This window comes from Perognathus longimembris, chromosome 8 (genome assembly GCF_023159225.1).
Source record: "Perognathus longimembris pacificus isolate PPM17 chromosome 8, ASM2315922v1, whole genome shotgun sequence".
NCBI classification, from domain to species: domain Eukaryota; kingdom Metazoa; phylum Chordata; class Mammalia; order Rodentia; family Heteromyidae; genus Perognathus; species Perognathus longimembris.
The window spans coordinates 57086999-57101729 of record NC_063168.1 but is presented as its reverse complement, the minus strand read 5'-3'; the positions used below and the strand labels follow the sequence as shown (position 1 = coordinate 57101729).

The following is a 14731-nucleotide window of genomic DNA, read 5'->3' as shown; positions in this document are numbered from 1 at the left end:
TTCTGTATATGTGGTGCTGGGGAATCGAACCTAGGGCCTCGTGTATCCGAGGCAGGCACTCTTGCCACTAGGCTATATCCCCAGCCCATGAGTACATTTCTTGTTAACCCCCTCCCTTACTTTTCTCCCCCCTCCCCCTCTCTCTCCCTCCTCTAGGTCTGTATTTCTGGGCTAGTAGAAACTAATACAAGGTCCCAGTATGCGTTAAGGTTGTTGGGATATGGCGTTTCCTGTAAAATTGATTAAAGGAATCCGTTGTTTTATGTCTAGCAATACAGTAGTTAGATCTCTGTCTGATCTGAAGACAAGAGTTGGATTTGCTGGTGATTTTGAGGATGTGGCCAGCTTGTGCTACATAATAGGAACCATACTGAACAAAAGCAAATGGTTATCTAATGGTAAGCAGGTAGTTGTGGTTTCAGTTGTCAAGGTACTAGCCTCATCCTGGAGCCAGTGGCTCTTGCCTGTGGAGGCTGAGATGTGGGATGTAAGTTCAGCCCTGGGCAGAAAAGTCTTTTCCAAAAAAACTGAAAGTGGATATATGGCTCAAATGGTAGAGCACTAGTCTTGAGCAAAAAAGTAAGGGACAATGCCCAAGCCCTGAGTTCAAGTCCCAGAACAAGCATAGATAGAAAATTATTTGTGCCTTTGGAAACTATCAGAAAGAACTCATAGAAAACAAAGAACTTCTTAGTTGCCTATTTATGAGAAAGGTATATTTCTTTGTCTTATTTAATACTGTAAAAGTTTCTTTAGTAAATTGAGTCAAAAAGTTCTTACACAACATCTTCTGTAAAATTTATGTTCTTCAAAACCATCACCACTGTTTCTAAGATTTGACCTTATCAGTTCCTTGCTTAAAGTGTCTCCTTTTCATCATGGTGTAATTCCACCCCAGCCCTCAAGACAAGCTATATCATGATATAGTCAAGATTCTCCTGACAACCTATTTTTCACACACAGACACAATGCCTACCTGTATTCTGGTGTAGTGAACAGCTTGCAAATCTATGAACTGGATCTTTGTACCTAATTTGTATATGCTGTTCCAGCTGCCTAAAATATTCTCCTTTCACCTAACTCCCATGCTTATCAGTGCACTCCTTTCCTATCCTCAATTCTTTTTCAAAAGAGCCTTCCCCATCCCCCTTTTTTTTGTAATAGTGAAGTCCTAAGTTCAAACAAAACAATCACCAGAACATCGTATGTGTTTATTTTTTAAAATATTTTAGCAACAACTTTATCATGCAAAGAAAGCTACACACTATAAAAACTTGCCCCTCATGAGGAAGGGGGCACCTAAAAACATTCATGAAGAGTGGGCACTGTGACCCATGCACATAATCCTAGCTACTTGGGAGGTAGAGATCCAAGAGCTAGAGCTGGTATACAAATCTGAGAGGCTTATCTCTAATTAACTAGGAAAAAACAGAAACTGGAAGTGATAGAGTCCCACCAGTACACTTAGGAAGGGATATGAAGGTAAAGGGTTAAAATTAATTTATTTTCAAAATATATACCTTCCTTATGTACAGGTTTAACGTTTAAATTTGGCTGCTTTGCACTTATTATGAGTAGTTGTATCTCATACCAGACTGTGTTAGAATTATGTGCTTGTCTTTCTCCCTGTGTAGATTGTAAACTCATTAAAAACATGGTATTCCCAGATACTTGATTGTACAATGCTTGGCCCAGGGGAAGCTTTTAAATAAATCTCTTTTACAGAATAATAAATTTTTATCCTTGTAACAGTAATACAGGAAAATTATTTATCTGTATGTCTGTCTACCTGTTGCTATGGATTGAACCTGGAGCCTTTTTTGGTGGTTGTTTTTGTGCCTGTCCTGGGGCTTGAACTCAGGGCCTGGATGCTGTCCCTGAGTTTTTCTGTTCAAGACTAGTGGTAGTTAATTGGAGATAAAAGAGTTTTTCCTGTGTGGGCTGACTTTGAACAATGATCCTCAGATTTCAGCCTCCTGAGTAGCTGGAATTACAGAAATAAGCCATGTTTATTTTATTTGAGTGAGGCAGTATTGGGTTTTAAATTTAGCTTAACGTTTACTAGACAGGCCATGTATTACATGAGCCACCACCCCCACCCCACTAAGATTTTTAAAAAACACTTATGAATTGTATTGATTTGTAAAAAATATGTTTTATCTAATATATACCTCTTAGAAAACGTGAAGCCATAGGCTGGGAAGGTAGCTTGGTGGTAGAGTGCTTGCCTAGCACGCATGAATCCTTGGGTTCAATTTCTCAGTACCACATAAAGAGAAAAAGCTGGAAACGGTGTTGTGGCTCAAGTGGTAGAGTGCTAGCCTTGAGCAAAAAGAAGCTCAGGGACAGTGTCCAGGCCCTGAGCTGAAGTCCCAAGACTGGCAAAAAAAAAAAAAAAAGTGAAGCCAGTATAGTCATGGTTACTAGTAAAATTACTAAAAATTTAACTTATACTGCAAGATAGCAGGATGAAAACTGTCCTGTAGTTAAATACAAAGTACCATCAAAAGCACTAGGTTGGTGTTCGCTTGTACCCTTTGCACAGAAGTAAATTTTGCCTTGCTGAGCGAGAAAAGAAGCACTGGGTCTAGGAAGACTTCGTGTAAGAAGTGACATATGAGCTTGGCGCCGGTGGTTCAGGCCTGTAATTCTGGTTACTCAGGAGGCTGAGATCTGAGGATCACAGTTCAAAGCCAGCCCAGGAAGGAAAGTCTGTTAGACTCTTCTCTCCAATTTACCACCAAAACCGGAAGTGGAGCTGTGGCCGAAGTGGTAAAGTGCCAGCCTTGAGTGCAAAAGCCAGCCAAGATTGTGAGGCTTGGGTTTGGAGTTGTGGCTCTCAGTTGGTAGTGAAAGCAATGAATGAAAGCATCAAGTACTAATGAGTTCGAGTTCCGGTTTCCAAAAAAGAAAGAAAAGATTGCAAGACCCTGAGTTCAAGCACCAGTACTGGCACATCTAACACTGTAATCTGAAGCCAAAATGCCTGGGTTTCAATTCCTTTTCAGCTATTTCCCCACCTTTGGGGTTAAAAAAATTTTTTTTTAAATTGTTTTTGCCAGTCCTGAGACTTGGACTCAGGGCCTGAGCACTGTCCCTGGCTTCATTTGCTCAAGGCTAACACTCTACCTTGGGCCACAGCACCACTTCTGTTTATGTGTGTAGTACTGAGGAATCGAACCCCGGGTTTTATGCATGCAAGGCAAACACTACCACTAAGCCACACTGTCCCCACCTTTGTGATTTTAGACAATTTAATAAAGTTATTTACACCTCATGGAGTTATTTGAGTATTAAAACTAACAAATACCTATAAAGTGTTTAGACTAAGTGCTTGTCATATATAAAGCACTCGGTAAAAATTTTTGTTAATACTGTCTAATCATAGGAACAATGGAATATTAGGTACTTATGTGTTAATTTGTATACTTTTTATTTGTTTTTTAAAGGGGACAATTCATCTGTTTCGAAAATCACAAAGATCCTTTTTTGGAAAGTTATTGGAGGAATTTAGACTTGTAGCAGCTGACCGAAGGGTAAGTCATTTCTTAACCTCAGTTTTAATTATTGCACAACAAATTTTAGAAATCACTCTCATTCCTACCACTTCGTTTTTACATGTTGGATAACTTTTTTTTTTTTTTTTTTTTTTTTTTTTTTGCCAGTCCTGAGGCTTGGATTCAGGGCCTGAGCACTGTCCCTGGCTTCTTTTTGCTCAAGGCTAGCACTCTGCCACTTGAGCCACAGCGCCTCTTCTGGCCTTTTCTATATATGTGGTGCTGAGGAATTGAACCCAGGGCTTCATGTATATGAGGCAAGCTGTCTTGCCACTAGACCATATTCCCTGCCTTGGATAAATATTTCTTAAGTGTAGAATTACAGTTTTTTGGTGGTCACTTGTTTTGCTTTGGTAAAACGAAGCAGCACTTTAGTTCATTTTTATTTCTTTTTGTTGCTATTGTTTTGTTTTTTGTTTTGAGATAGTCTTCCTGTGTTCCCAAGCTGGCCTCCAACTTTTTATGTAGCCCAGGCTGGTCTTAAACTCACTGTATGGTACTAGCTAGCTTCCAACTCTCCATCCTCTTTATTTCAACCTCCTAATACTAGGATTACAGGTGTGCGTCACCACACCCATCTTAAACATGTTGATCTTCCTTTCTGTTTCACCAAGGGAAAAGAGAAGAAGTAATCAGAAAAACAACAACAACAAAAACCCTGTACATATTATCATGAGCAAATCAAGCAACATGTCCCTCCTATTTCTATGAGGGAACTGTCCTGTTATGTAAGGACAGTCCATTTTGCCAGTCATGTTCCTAAAATTTGTTTTGTATTTCTTGGATCATTTGTTCTTACATCATTATCTTCTTTCTTTCATCATAATTATATGTCACATGTTGTACTCTCTGTGGCCACTGCATTTCTCCGATTCCTTTATAGCAAAGTACTTGAAGAATTCTTCATGCTGTCTGTGTTCACCTTCTCTTCCTTTTGTCTATGTTAAATACATACCAGTTTGGCTATAGACCACAAATTTATAGCTTTTACAAAGGAACCTATAACATCTATGTTGTCAGAATCAGTGTTCAGTACACATTTCCATTTCTTATTTTTCTTTTCTTCTTCTTCTTCTTCTTTTTTTTTTTTTTTTGGCCAGTCCTGGTGCTTGAACTCAGGGCCTGGGCACTGTCCCTGAGCTTCTTTTGCTGAAGGCTAGCACTCTACCACTTGAGCCACAGCACCACTTCCGGCTTTTTCTATTTATGTGGTACTGAAGAATGGAACCCAGGCCTTCATGCATGCTAGGCAAGCACTCTACCACCAAGACACATTCCCAGCCCCCTTATTTTTCTTTTCTTTCTTTATTTTTTTTTCTCTTGCCAGTCCTAGGGCTTGAACTCAGGGCTTGGACACTGTCTCTGAGTTTTTTGATCAAAGCTGACACTACCATTTGAGCCACAGCTCCACTTCCAGCTTTTTGGTGGTTGGAGATAAGATTTTCACAGACTTAGCTGGCTTCAAACCATGATCTTCAGATCTCCACCTGCTGAGTTTACAGTTGTGAGCCACCAACACACAGCCATTTGTTTTTTGCTTTTGTTTTTTTGGTTAGTACTTGCATTTGAACTTAGAGCCTCATATTTGCTAGGCATGTACTCTACCAGATGCCGTGGTCCCATGGGCTGGGAATATGGCCTAGTGGTAGAGCACTCGCCTCATATACATGAAGTCCTGGGTTCGATTCCCCAGCACCACATATATAGAAAATGGCCAGAAGTGGAGTTGTGGCTCAAGTGGTAGAGTGCTAGCCTTGAGCAAAAAGAAGCCAGGGACAGTGCTCAGGCCCTGAGTTCAAGCCCCAGGACTGGCCAAAAACAAAACAAAACAAAAACAGATGCCATGGTCCCAAACCTCATTTTCCATTTTTCTTGATATTTTAACAGTATTGGACAAAACTTGGTTACTTTCACTAAATCATTTTATTCATTTGATTTTTTTTTTTTTTTTGGTTCTGGTCCTGGGGCTTGACCTTAAAGACTAGGTGTTGTCTTTGAGCTTTATTTGCTCAAGACTGGCACTTTACCACTTGAGCCACAGCTCCACTTGTAGCTGTTTTGGTGGTTAATTGGAGAGAAGGGTCTTTTGGACTTTACTGCCTGAGCTGGCTTCAAACTATGTCCTCAGATCTCAGCCTAGGATTGAAGAATTAAAGACTTGAGCTGCTGGTACCTGGCTTCATTAGAATTTTGAAACAAAATTTCATTTTTCTCCTACTGGCTGGTTCATTATTTTTCAATTTTCTTTGCCACTTTTCTCTCTTATTTCTGGCCTCTGAGTTTTGGAGTGTGAGCGTATTCCAAACTCTTCTTTTTATGTTTATGTATACTGAGAAATACTGGCTGGTTTCATCTGTAATAATAATTTCTTTGCCCTTATTGATTTTTTTAATTTGTGGTACTTAGGGTTTAAATTCAGGGCCCATAAGATAAGCAGGCAAGCTCAGCACATCATACGTGCTAGGCAGACATTTTTCCTCTGAGCTACTCTGGCATATTTGTAATTCAAGCCCTAATAGTTCTTCTATCGCAGATTCCTATATATAATAGTTTTCTCAGTATCCAGATATCTAATAGGTCTTTCAGCATAATATAGTCACATCTGAACTTTGATCTTCAGTCTCTTCCTCTTCACACTGCATTCTTCCAGTGCTTAGGAATGCTTAGGTCAGAAAAATATAGTCATGATCATCTCCTTTCTGTCCCTCATTCCTCACATCTGCTATCTCTGTCTTCTGTATAGTACCAGGTGCACACTGCCACACCCAGTGGAATATTTGTTCCTTATCCTTCCTTTCTGACGTATAGAATCGCTGTCCTTACTAGATTCCATGTCTGGTCATTAATAAATAGTATTATTTATTATACAGTAGTATCACCATCATTTGCCCTATATCATTTCTCAGGTCTTTATATCTCTATCCTACTGCTCCCTCGTGGGATATTCTGTTCTTGACTATAGAAGTTTCTGAATATTACCAGAAGTTCATGCTGGGTTTCTTTTGTGGGACATGGGGCTAAGGATCAAACCTAGGGCCTTATACATGGGAAAATGTGCTCTGCCATCAAGCTATATATCCAATGCCCCAAGCTAGTAATTATTGTTATTTTTTTCTTTTTTCTTTTTCTGCTGGTCCTAGGGCTTGAACTCTGAGCCTGGGTGCTGTCTTTGAGATTCTTTTGTTCAAGGCTAGTGTTCTACCACTTGAGTCACAGCTCCACTTTCGGCTTTTTCTGTGATTAATTGAAGATAAGAGTCTCATAGACTTTCTTGCCTGATCTGGCTTTGAACCATGATCCTCGGATCTCAGCCTCCTGAGCAGGCAGGATGACAGGTTGTGAGCCAAGGCACCCAGCTGTTAATATCTTTACTAATTCAGTAGTATGAGCATCATAACACCTTGAGATTCTTCTCTGAATTTCAGAAAATTACCTTGTATCTTTTCTACAGATTTGTGACTACCAGCTCTGCTACTTCACTCTTTCTTCCATTATCCAGTCTCTCTTTGTCCTTCGTTCACCTTTACTTTCTCAGAGGTTATTCCTTTCTAAGTCTGTACCTTCCACCTAAGCTTTAAGACCATTTGACACTTGACCTTTACAACTAAAGCTTTCATGCAGTTCTTTCCTCTGCTTTGCAGGAAGCATAGGTCTGTGTTGTTTGTAGGGCTTGGGATGTGACAAAACTTGAAAACACTTAATCTCTGCCTTGATTTATGGAATGCCCTTTCTTCTCCTATCTAAATCCTAGCTATTTTCAAGGCTTGTATCTCAGATCCTCTTGCTATTTGCAATCCTATTTGTAAATACTCACTTTTGGATTACTCTTTATTTTGGTATAATCATAAAATTATAGAACACTTAGTATGAAGGACACTACTTTGCCTATATTCACCTTTACCCACTGCTTATATCTTTTCCTGTGAGCTTTTCATCACTTCTGTCTACACACTTGTAGAGACAACATGGTATACATATAATCCATTGTTTTCTTAGCTCTTTGGGAGTCCATGTCAGAATATATCTTCTCTTCAAAAGTTCCCCTTCTGGCTGACATTGACCAAGAAGTATACTCACAGCCTGACTTCTGAAATTATAACCCCTTTGTACAATTATTTAATAATAAAAAAAACCTTCTGCAATCATTATTTTAAATTTCTATATTCTGTTAGCTTTGATAATTATCATTTTGGTAGATGTAGAAATGTGACAGAAATATGTTGAAGGAACTTGTTCTTATTCTTGTGAATATCAAAGTATTAAATACAGCAACATCAAGCAGGGTGCCTGTGGCTCACACCTGTAATCCCAGCTAATAAGGAGGGTGAGATCTGAGGATGGTGGTTTGAAGCCAGCTTGGGCAAGAGAGTCCATGACACTCTCACTTCCAATTAACCACCAGAAAACCGGAAATGGTGGAGTGGCTCAAAGCTGTAGAGTTCTAGCCTTGAGCAAAAAAGCTTAAGAACAGTGCTCAAGCCCAGAGTTCAAGTCCCACAACCAAAAAAAAAAAAAAAGAACAACAGAAAAAAAAGCAACATCTACAGAACCAGTGAAATTTATTAGCACTGTACAAATAATAATGATTCTCCTTTTCACAGTCCTGGAAGATACTGTTGTTTGGTTCCATAAACTTGATATGCACTGGTTTCCTGCTTATGTGGTGCAGTTCTACTAATAGCATAGGTATGTCACCATTTATATTTGTATGGAGTTGCATTTTAAATAAAGCTATATTTTCTTTTACTTTGAACATATTTTGAAATGTGTATAACCCAAATTCTTCAAACAAGAGATAGCAGAGGCAAGCGGAAAAATAGTCACAGGGCTTTATACACCTGCTGCTTCATTTTTCCTGATAAGGAAATCAGATTTTAAAGTAAGCTTTTGTACAAACTCATTTTGGTTACATGCCAATCAAATGTACTACATAATTGTCAATGTTTGAGGTTGATCAGCTACCCCAGATTTTGGGGAGGTAATGGATAATTTCTGATATGAGAAAGTTAATTGTATAGCTATATTTTCTTAAAAATGAATTAAGAGCTAGTGCCAGTAGATCACACCTGTAATCCTACCTACTCAGAAGGCTGAAATATAAGAATCACAGTTCAAAGCCATCGAGGGCAGGAAACTCCATGAAACTCTAATCTCCAGTTAACTACCAAAAATTGGAAGTAGAGCTGTAACTCAGAGTGGTAGAACACTAGCCTTGAGCAAACTCTCAGGGACAGGACTCAGGCCCTGAATTCAAGTCCCAGCAAGGACACATAAAAAAAGGGAAGGAAGGAAACAATTAGGGAAGGATTGAGTAACATTTTAATCAACCTTTCTGTTGTTTTGCAGCTCTAACTGCCTATACTTACCTGACCATTTTTGATCTTTTTAGGTAAGTTTTAAACAAAATCTCCCGATTTAAAATTAATAGGATTTGTTATAACTGAATTTATAAAGACCTTGTTTTGCTCAAAGTAAAGGAATTTGCAAAATAAGTAAATTTATCAACATATAACATGCGTATAGGACTGGGAATGTGGCTTAGTGGTGGAGTGCTTGCCTAGCATGAATGGGTTCTATTCCTCAATACCACATAAACAAAAAAAGCCACAAGTGTTGCTTCAACCTAAGTGGTAGAGTGGTAGCCTGGAACAAAAGAAGCTCAGGGACAGTGCCCAGGCCCTGAGTTCAAGCCCCAGGACTGGCCAAAAAAACAAAAAAACATGCATACAATTAACAGTTTGAAACCCATAAGAAATTTAACAACAGAAAGGATAAACTTTGAGGCATAAACCTAAGTAAGACGTACACATCCTGTGTTATGTTGTCGAAACTCAGTGGCGAGAAACAGAGAAGCCACCACTTAGAGGCCAAATTATGAGTCTTTATTGGAGAGCTGGAAAACTGTTGTTGGACTGAAGTCTCAAAGGCCAGCAGCTCCAAATGCAGGTAGCATGAAGCTAATATAGGCCAAAACCACAGAAGGTATATGGAATCAAACCCCAAATATGTTCTACATAAGCAAAGCAATCCAGATGAGGACACTTAAACCCAATAGAAATTAGATAAAAGCGAACCATTTAGGGAAACAATCAAGGGCCAGTTATCTAGGGGAAGTATAGACCCAGTCTCCTCACGTTAATGAAAACTGCAAAAATTATTCTAAAGGACACAAAAAAAATATGGAACACTGAAAACCACAAAATAGAGCTGGGCACTGATGGCTCTCATCTGTAACTCTAGCTACTCAGGAGGCTTAGAGTTTGAGGATCATGGTTTAAAGCCAGCCCAGGCAGGAAAGTCAGTGAGACCATTATCTTCAATTAACCACAAAAAGCTGGAAGTGGAGCTATGGCTCAAGTGGTAGAGTGCTAGCCTGGAGCACAGACACTCAGAAACAGTGACCAAGCTCTGAGTTCAAGCCAGGGACCAACAAAACAAAATCACACACAAAAAAAGATCACCTCTCTAAGGCTGTCAAACTTGACAGTCTTCTGCTAAAGTTTATAGCCCCCCTCACATCCATGGTTTAGCAGTTTCAGTTACCCTGGCCAATCGCTTTTCTAAAATGTTAACTGGAAAATTGCAGAAATAATTTATCAGTTTGAAATCATCACCATTAATGAGTTGTGCGATGAACTGGCACCATCCTATTCTGTCTAGTCCCAGATGTGAATCCCCTCTCTGTCCAGTTGTCTGCACTGAATGCCTGCTGGTTAAGCGCTTCCTGGCCATCCCAGCCATCAGAACCACCCATTACAGTGATAGTGCTGTGCTGCTTAGAAGCATAGCCGTATGTCACAGTACCTGCGTCATTCACTTCACTTCATTCCATCTCCACTATAACCGGAAAAGAGATAAGCTATAATAAGAACAGTAAGGTATTTTGAGAAAGATTGCATTCTCATAAATTTTATGATAGAATATTGTTTTAATTCTTCTGTTATTCACTGTTGTTAATCTCTTACAATACCTAGCATATAAATTAAACTTTGTTATAGATTTTTTTGTGTGCATGCTGGTCCTGGGGCTTGAACTTGGGGGCCTGAGCACTCTACCACTTCAACCACAGATCCATTCCAGCATTTTTTTTGGTGTTTTAATTGGAGATAAGAGTCTTACAGACCTCCCTGCCCAGGCTAGCTTTGAACTGTGATCTGAGCTCAGATCTTGAGCCACCATCTATAACACCACCCAGCTGTTATAGATATTGATATATAGGTAAATATCGTATCTACAGTATAAATCCAGTACTAGCCATGGCTTCAGGTATCCATTAGGGGTGTGGGAATATATCCTCTGCATATAAAGGGAGAACTCTAAATAAAAGGTAAGGGTAGGCATGGTGGTTTACATCTGTAATCCAAGGACTTTGGAGGCTGAAGCAGGATGGTCATGAGTTTGGGGCTAGACTGTGCGATATAATATAGTAAATTCACGGAGAGCTTGATTACATAACAAGATCTGTCTTAAAAGAAAAAAGAACTGGGCTGGGAATATGGCCTAGTGGCAAGAGTGCTTGACTTGTATACATGTAGCCCTGGGTTCGATTCCCCAGCACCACATATATAGAAAATGGCCAGAAGTGGCGCTGTGGCTCAAGTGGCAGAGTGCTAGCCTTGAGCAAAAAGAAGCCAAGGACAGTGCTCAGGCCCTGAGTCCAAGGCCCAGGACTGGCAAAAAAAAAAAAAGAAAATGAAAAAAGAACTGGAATCAAGGGAGGAAGGATGAACAAATGTAGTCATTATATACAATGTACATTATGTAAAAATGAACCATTAGGAACAAGAGGAGAAAATGAGGGAGAAAGAAGAAAGGGGTGACATTGATCAAGAAGCACTATACTTATAACCTGATGTATGGAATTGTAATCCCTTTGTACAACTACTTAATTTAAAAAAGAAAGAAAGATGCCAGGCACCAATGGCTCATGCTTATAATCCTAGCTACTCAGGAGGCCAAGAGGTCTTAGTATCATGGTTCAACATCAGCCCAGGCAAGAAAGTCCATGAGATTCTTATCTCCACTTAACCACAAAAAGCCAAACATAGAGCTGTGACTCAAAGCCTTGAGCGGGGAGGGGGAAAGAGGGAGAGGGGAATGAGGGAGGAGGTAACACACAGTACAAGAAATGTACCCAAGGCCTAATGTATGAAACTGTAACCTCGCTGTAGGTCACTTTGACAATAAATTAAAAAAAAAAAGCCTTGAGCATAAAAGCTTAGAGACCAGTGTTCAGGCCCTGAGTTCAAGCCCTAATACTTAAAAAAAAAAAGTAGTTAAAATTAAAAAGAGCCAAAAGAGCCAGTGATTCATGCCTATCATCCCAGCTGTTTAGATCTGAGGGATGCATTTAGAAGCTAGCCAGGACAAGAAAGTCTATGAGACTCTCATCTCCAATAAGCAACCCAAAAGCTGAAAACAGAGATGTGTTTCAAGTGGTAGAGTGCTACCTTGGACAAAAGAGGTTCAGGGACAGTACCCAGCCCCCGGGCCCTGAAAAAGCAGACTAGGATAGGAACACTTTTGAGAATTTAGAGTGTAATTGTAATATTTTAATGATAACTAAAAACCTCAAAACCATAAAAATTTTATGAATTTAGGCATTAAAATTTTAAAATCTAGGTAGCTCTATTTTATATATATTGGTAGTACTGGGGCTTGAACCTCAGTGTCTTATGCTTGCTGGGAAGACACTACCAGTTGAGCTAAATCTGCAGCCATTGTGTGTTCTGTGTGTGTGTCTCTGTGTGTGTGTCTGTCTGTCTTTGTGTGTGTGTCTGTCTGTGTAAACAAAAATAGTATAAGTTTTATATGTTACCATTGTTACTATTTTCTGTCTTTTCTGTTCTCAGGACAACTGTATAGAAAGCATAGTATTAGGTTTTATTTAACTGACTTGATGAATTAGTAATAGTTCATCAACTTTATAACTTGGTGAATAACATATCTTTGTGAATTATAACTACATCATCCATGTATACCATGTGTTAGGATGACCATTGTGACTAGGTTGTAAGTTAGTTGAATAATCTATTAACTTAGTCTATGCAAACACTGATAACTTTCAGCACTTAGGAATTCTGAAACCATGATGTGTCTTAGAATGTTCTCTTCTAGCTCTGGTTCTAATGCTAAATTTCTTTTTTCCTTTCTTTACTTAGTTTAATAACATGTTTAATAAGCTACTGGGTAATGATGAAAAAACCTAGCCCTGTCTATTCATTTGGGTAAGTTGAAATTCTTGTATTTTCTGCTTAACTTATGGTTGTTAAGATGATAGTGTGGTCGGGCCTGTAATCCAGGTACTCAGGAGGCTGAGATCTAAACATTCAAAGCCAGTCTGGGCAAGAAAGTCTGAGAGACTTTTTTTTTGCCAGTCTTGGGGCTTGAACCTAGCGCCTAGGCACTGTCTCTGAGTTTCTTTTGCTCAAGGTTAGCACTCTACCTCTTGAGCCACAGTGCCACTTCTGGCTTTTTCTGTTTATGTGTACTGAGGACTCAAACCCAGGTCTTCATTTATGCTAGGCAAGCACTCTACTGGCAAGCCATATTCCCAGACCCTCTGAGAGATCCGTAACTCCCACAAACTAAAAACAAACAAGCAAACAGACTTATACCTGTAATCCTAGCTATTCTGGAGACTGAGATCTGAAAACTGTGCTTCAAAGCCAGCCTGTGCAGGAAAGTCTGTGAGACCCGTATCTTCAACTGCCTACCAAAAAAAAAGCTTGAACTGTTGTTCAAGTGGTAGAGTGCTAGCCTCAAGCAAAAAAGCTCAGGGACAGCGCCTAGGCCCTGAGTTCAAGCTTCAGGACTGGCACAGATAATAGTATTAATAATAGTGCCGTAAAGAGCTGGCTATAGTAAGTTTGGAAAAATAAAAACGCTGCCTGCTTAGGGACCTGTTGATCAAATAATAATCATAGATAATAAAACATTTTCCCCAGTGGGGCAAGGGTTCAGGGGATAGTTTATCCCACTTACCTTGAAAACATCCAGGAGGAATCTAGAAAAGAAACATAAATGTTGAAAATATAAATCATAGTAAAATGTTTGCACTGTTTTTTTATATTTTATGAAAGAAATGCTAACATACAGTGATCATAGTAATTCTTTAATTTTATTTTCGGTGTCGGGCTTGGGGCTTGAACCCAGAAACTGAGCACTGTCCCTGAACTCTTTTGCTCAAAGTTAGTACAATACTGCTTGAGCCACAGCTCTACTTTCATCTTTTTGCTGTTAATTGGAGATACAAGTGTCAGAGACTTTTCTGCCCAAGCTGGCTTCGAGCCCTGATCCCCAGATCTCAAACTTGTGAATAGCTAGGATTATAGGTGTGAACCACTGTCGCCGTGCAGTTCTTTAGTATTTCAAATGATATTTAATATTATGAATTGACGAAGATAGAGTCTTATATTTTTTTTCACCGTTTAAGGAATTTTATTAAAACAAGAATTTTATAATCCAAATTACGTTTCCTCGCACAGTTATCAAGTCTGTTACTTAGAACTGAATCCTGAGCTATTCCACATTAAAGAAAGGAATGCTTAAAGTTTTTGTACTTTGCTGAAAATTCTTTTTCCCAGGGTCTATAAAACACTAATTTGTTTTTATATTTTACTATTTTTTGTCGGTTTTTTTTTTTTTTTTTTTTTTTTTTTTTTTTTTTGCCAGTCCTGGGGCTTGGACTCAGGGCCTGAGCACTGTCCCTGGCTTTTTCTTGCTCAAGGCTAGCACTCTGCCACTTGAGCCACAGAGCCACTTCTGGCCATTTTCTGTATATGTGGTGCTGGGGAATTGAACCCAGGGCCTCATGTATACGAGGCAAGCACTCTTGCCACTAGGCCATATCCCCAGCCCCTTTGTAGGGTTTTTGGTGTTCTTAAATCAAGTAATCTAGGACTAGCACTGTTTGCTAGACCTGGCATTTGCTCGGTACATATGGTTCAAAGTTTCCTTTCCTTTTTTTAAAATTTATTTTATATTTTGCAATGTTTTTTCATAATACTTAAGTTTTTCAATGCTTAGATATTTTTCTTCGGTGAAGCACGAGTTTCTTTTCATGGTCCCTGATCAATTTTTTAAACAGTTGGAACACCAGTGGCACTGTTGACTGCTTTCTGGGCAGCCTGTTTAGCTTGGTGGGCTTGTAGTACAGCTACAGCTTCATCAAC

General features: G+C 39.3%; 1 protein-coding gene across 2 annotated transcripts in view; it reads left to right on the top strand.

The window, feature by feature from the left end:
* The window catches only part of Slc30a6 (solute carrier family 30 member 6), a 34030-nt gene that overhangs the window by 1040 nt on the left and 18259 nt on the right, over positions 1-14731 (top strand). The window contains exons 2-5 of one of the 2 annotated variants that reach the window (XM_048353176.1): positions 3450-3536; positions 8159-8243; positions 8904-8946; positions 12719-12784. In XM_048353176.1, coding sequence (XP_048209133.1) covers positions 3450-3536; positions 8159-8243; positions 8904-8946; positions 12719-12784 — 281 coding nt within the window. Of the gene's footprint in view, positions 1-3449; positions 3537-8158; positions 8244-8903; positions 8947-9392; positions 9540-12718; positions 12785-14731 lie in introns of those variants that run through there. The other variant, XM_048353177.1, reaches the window with a different exon arrangement.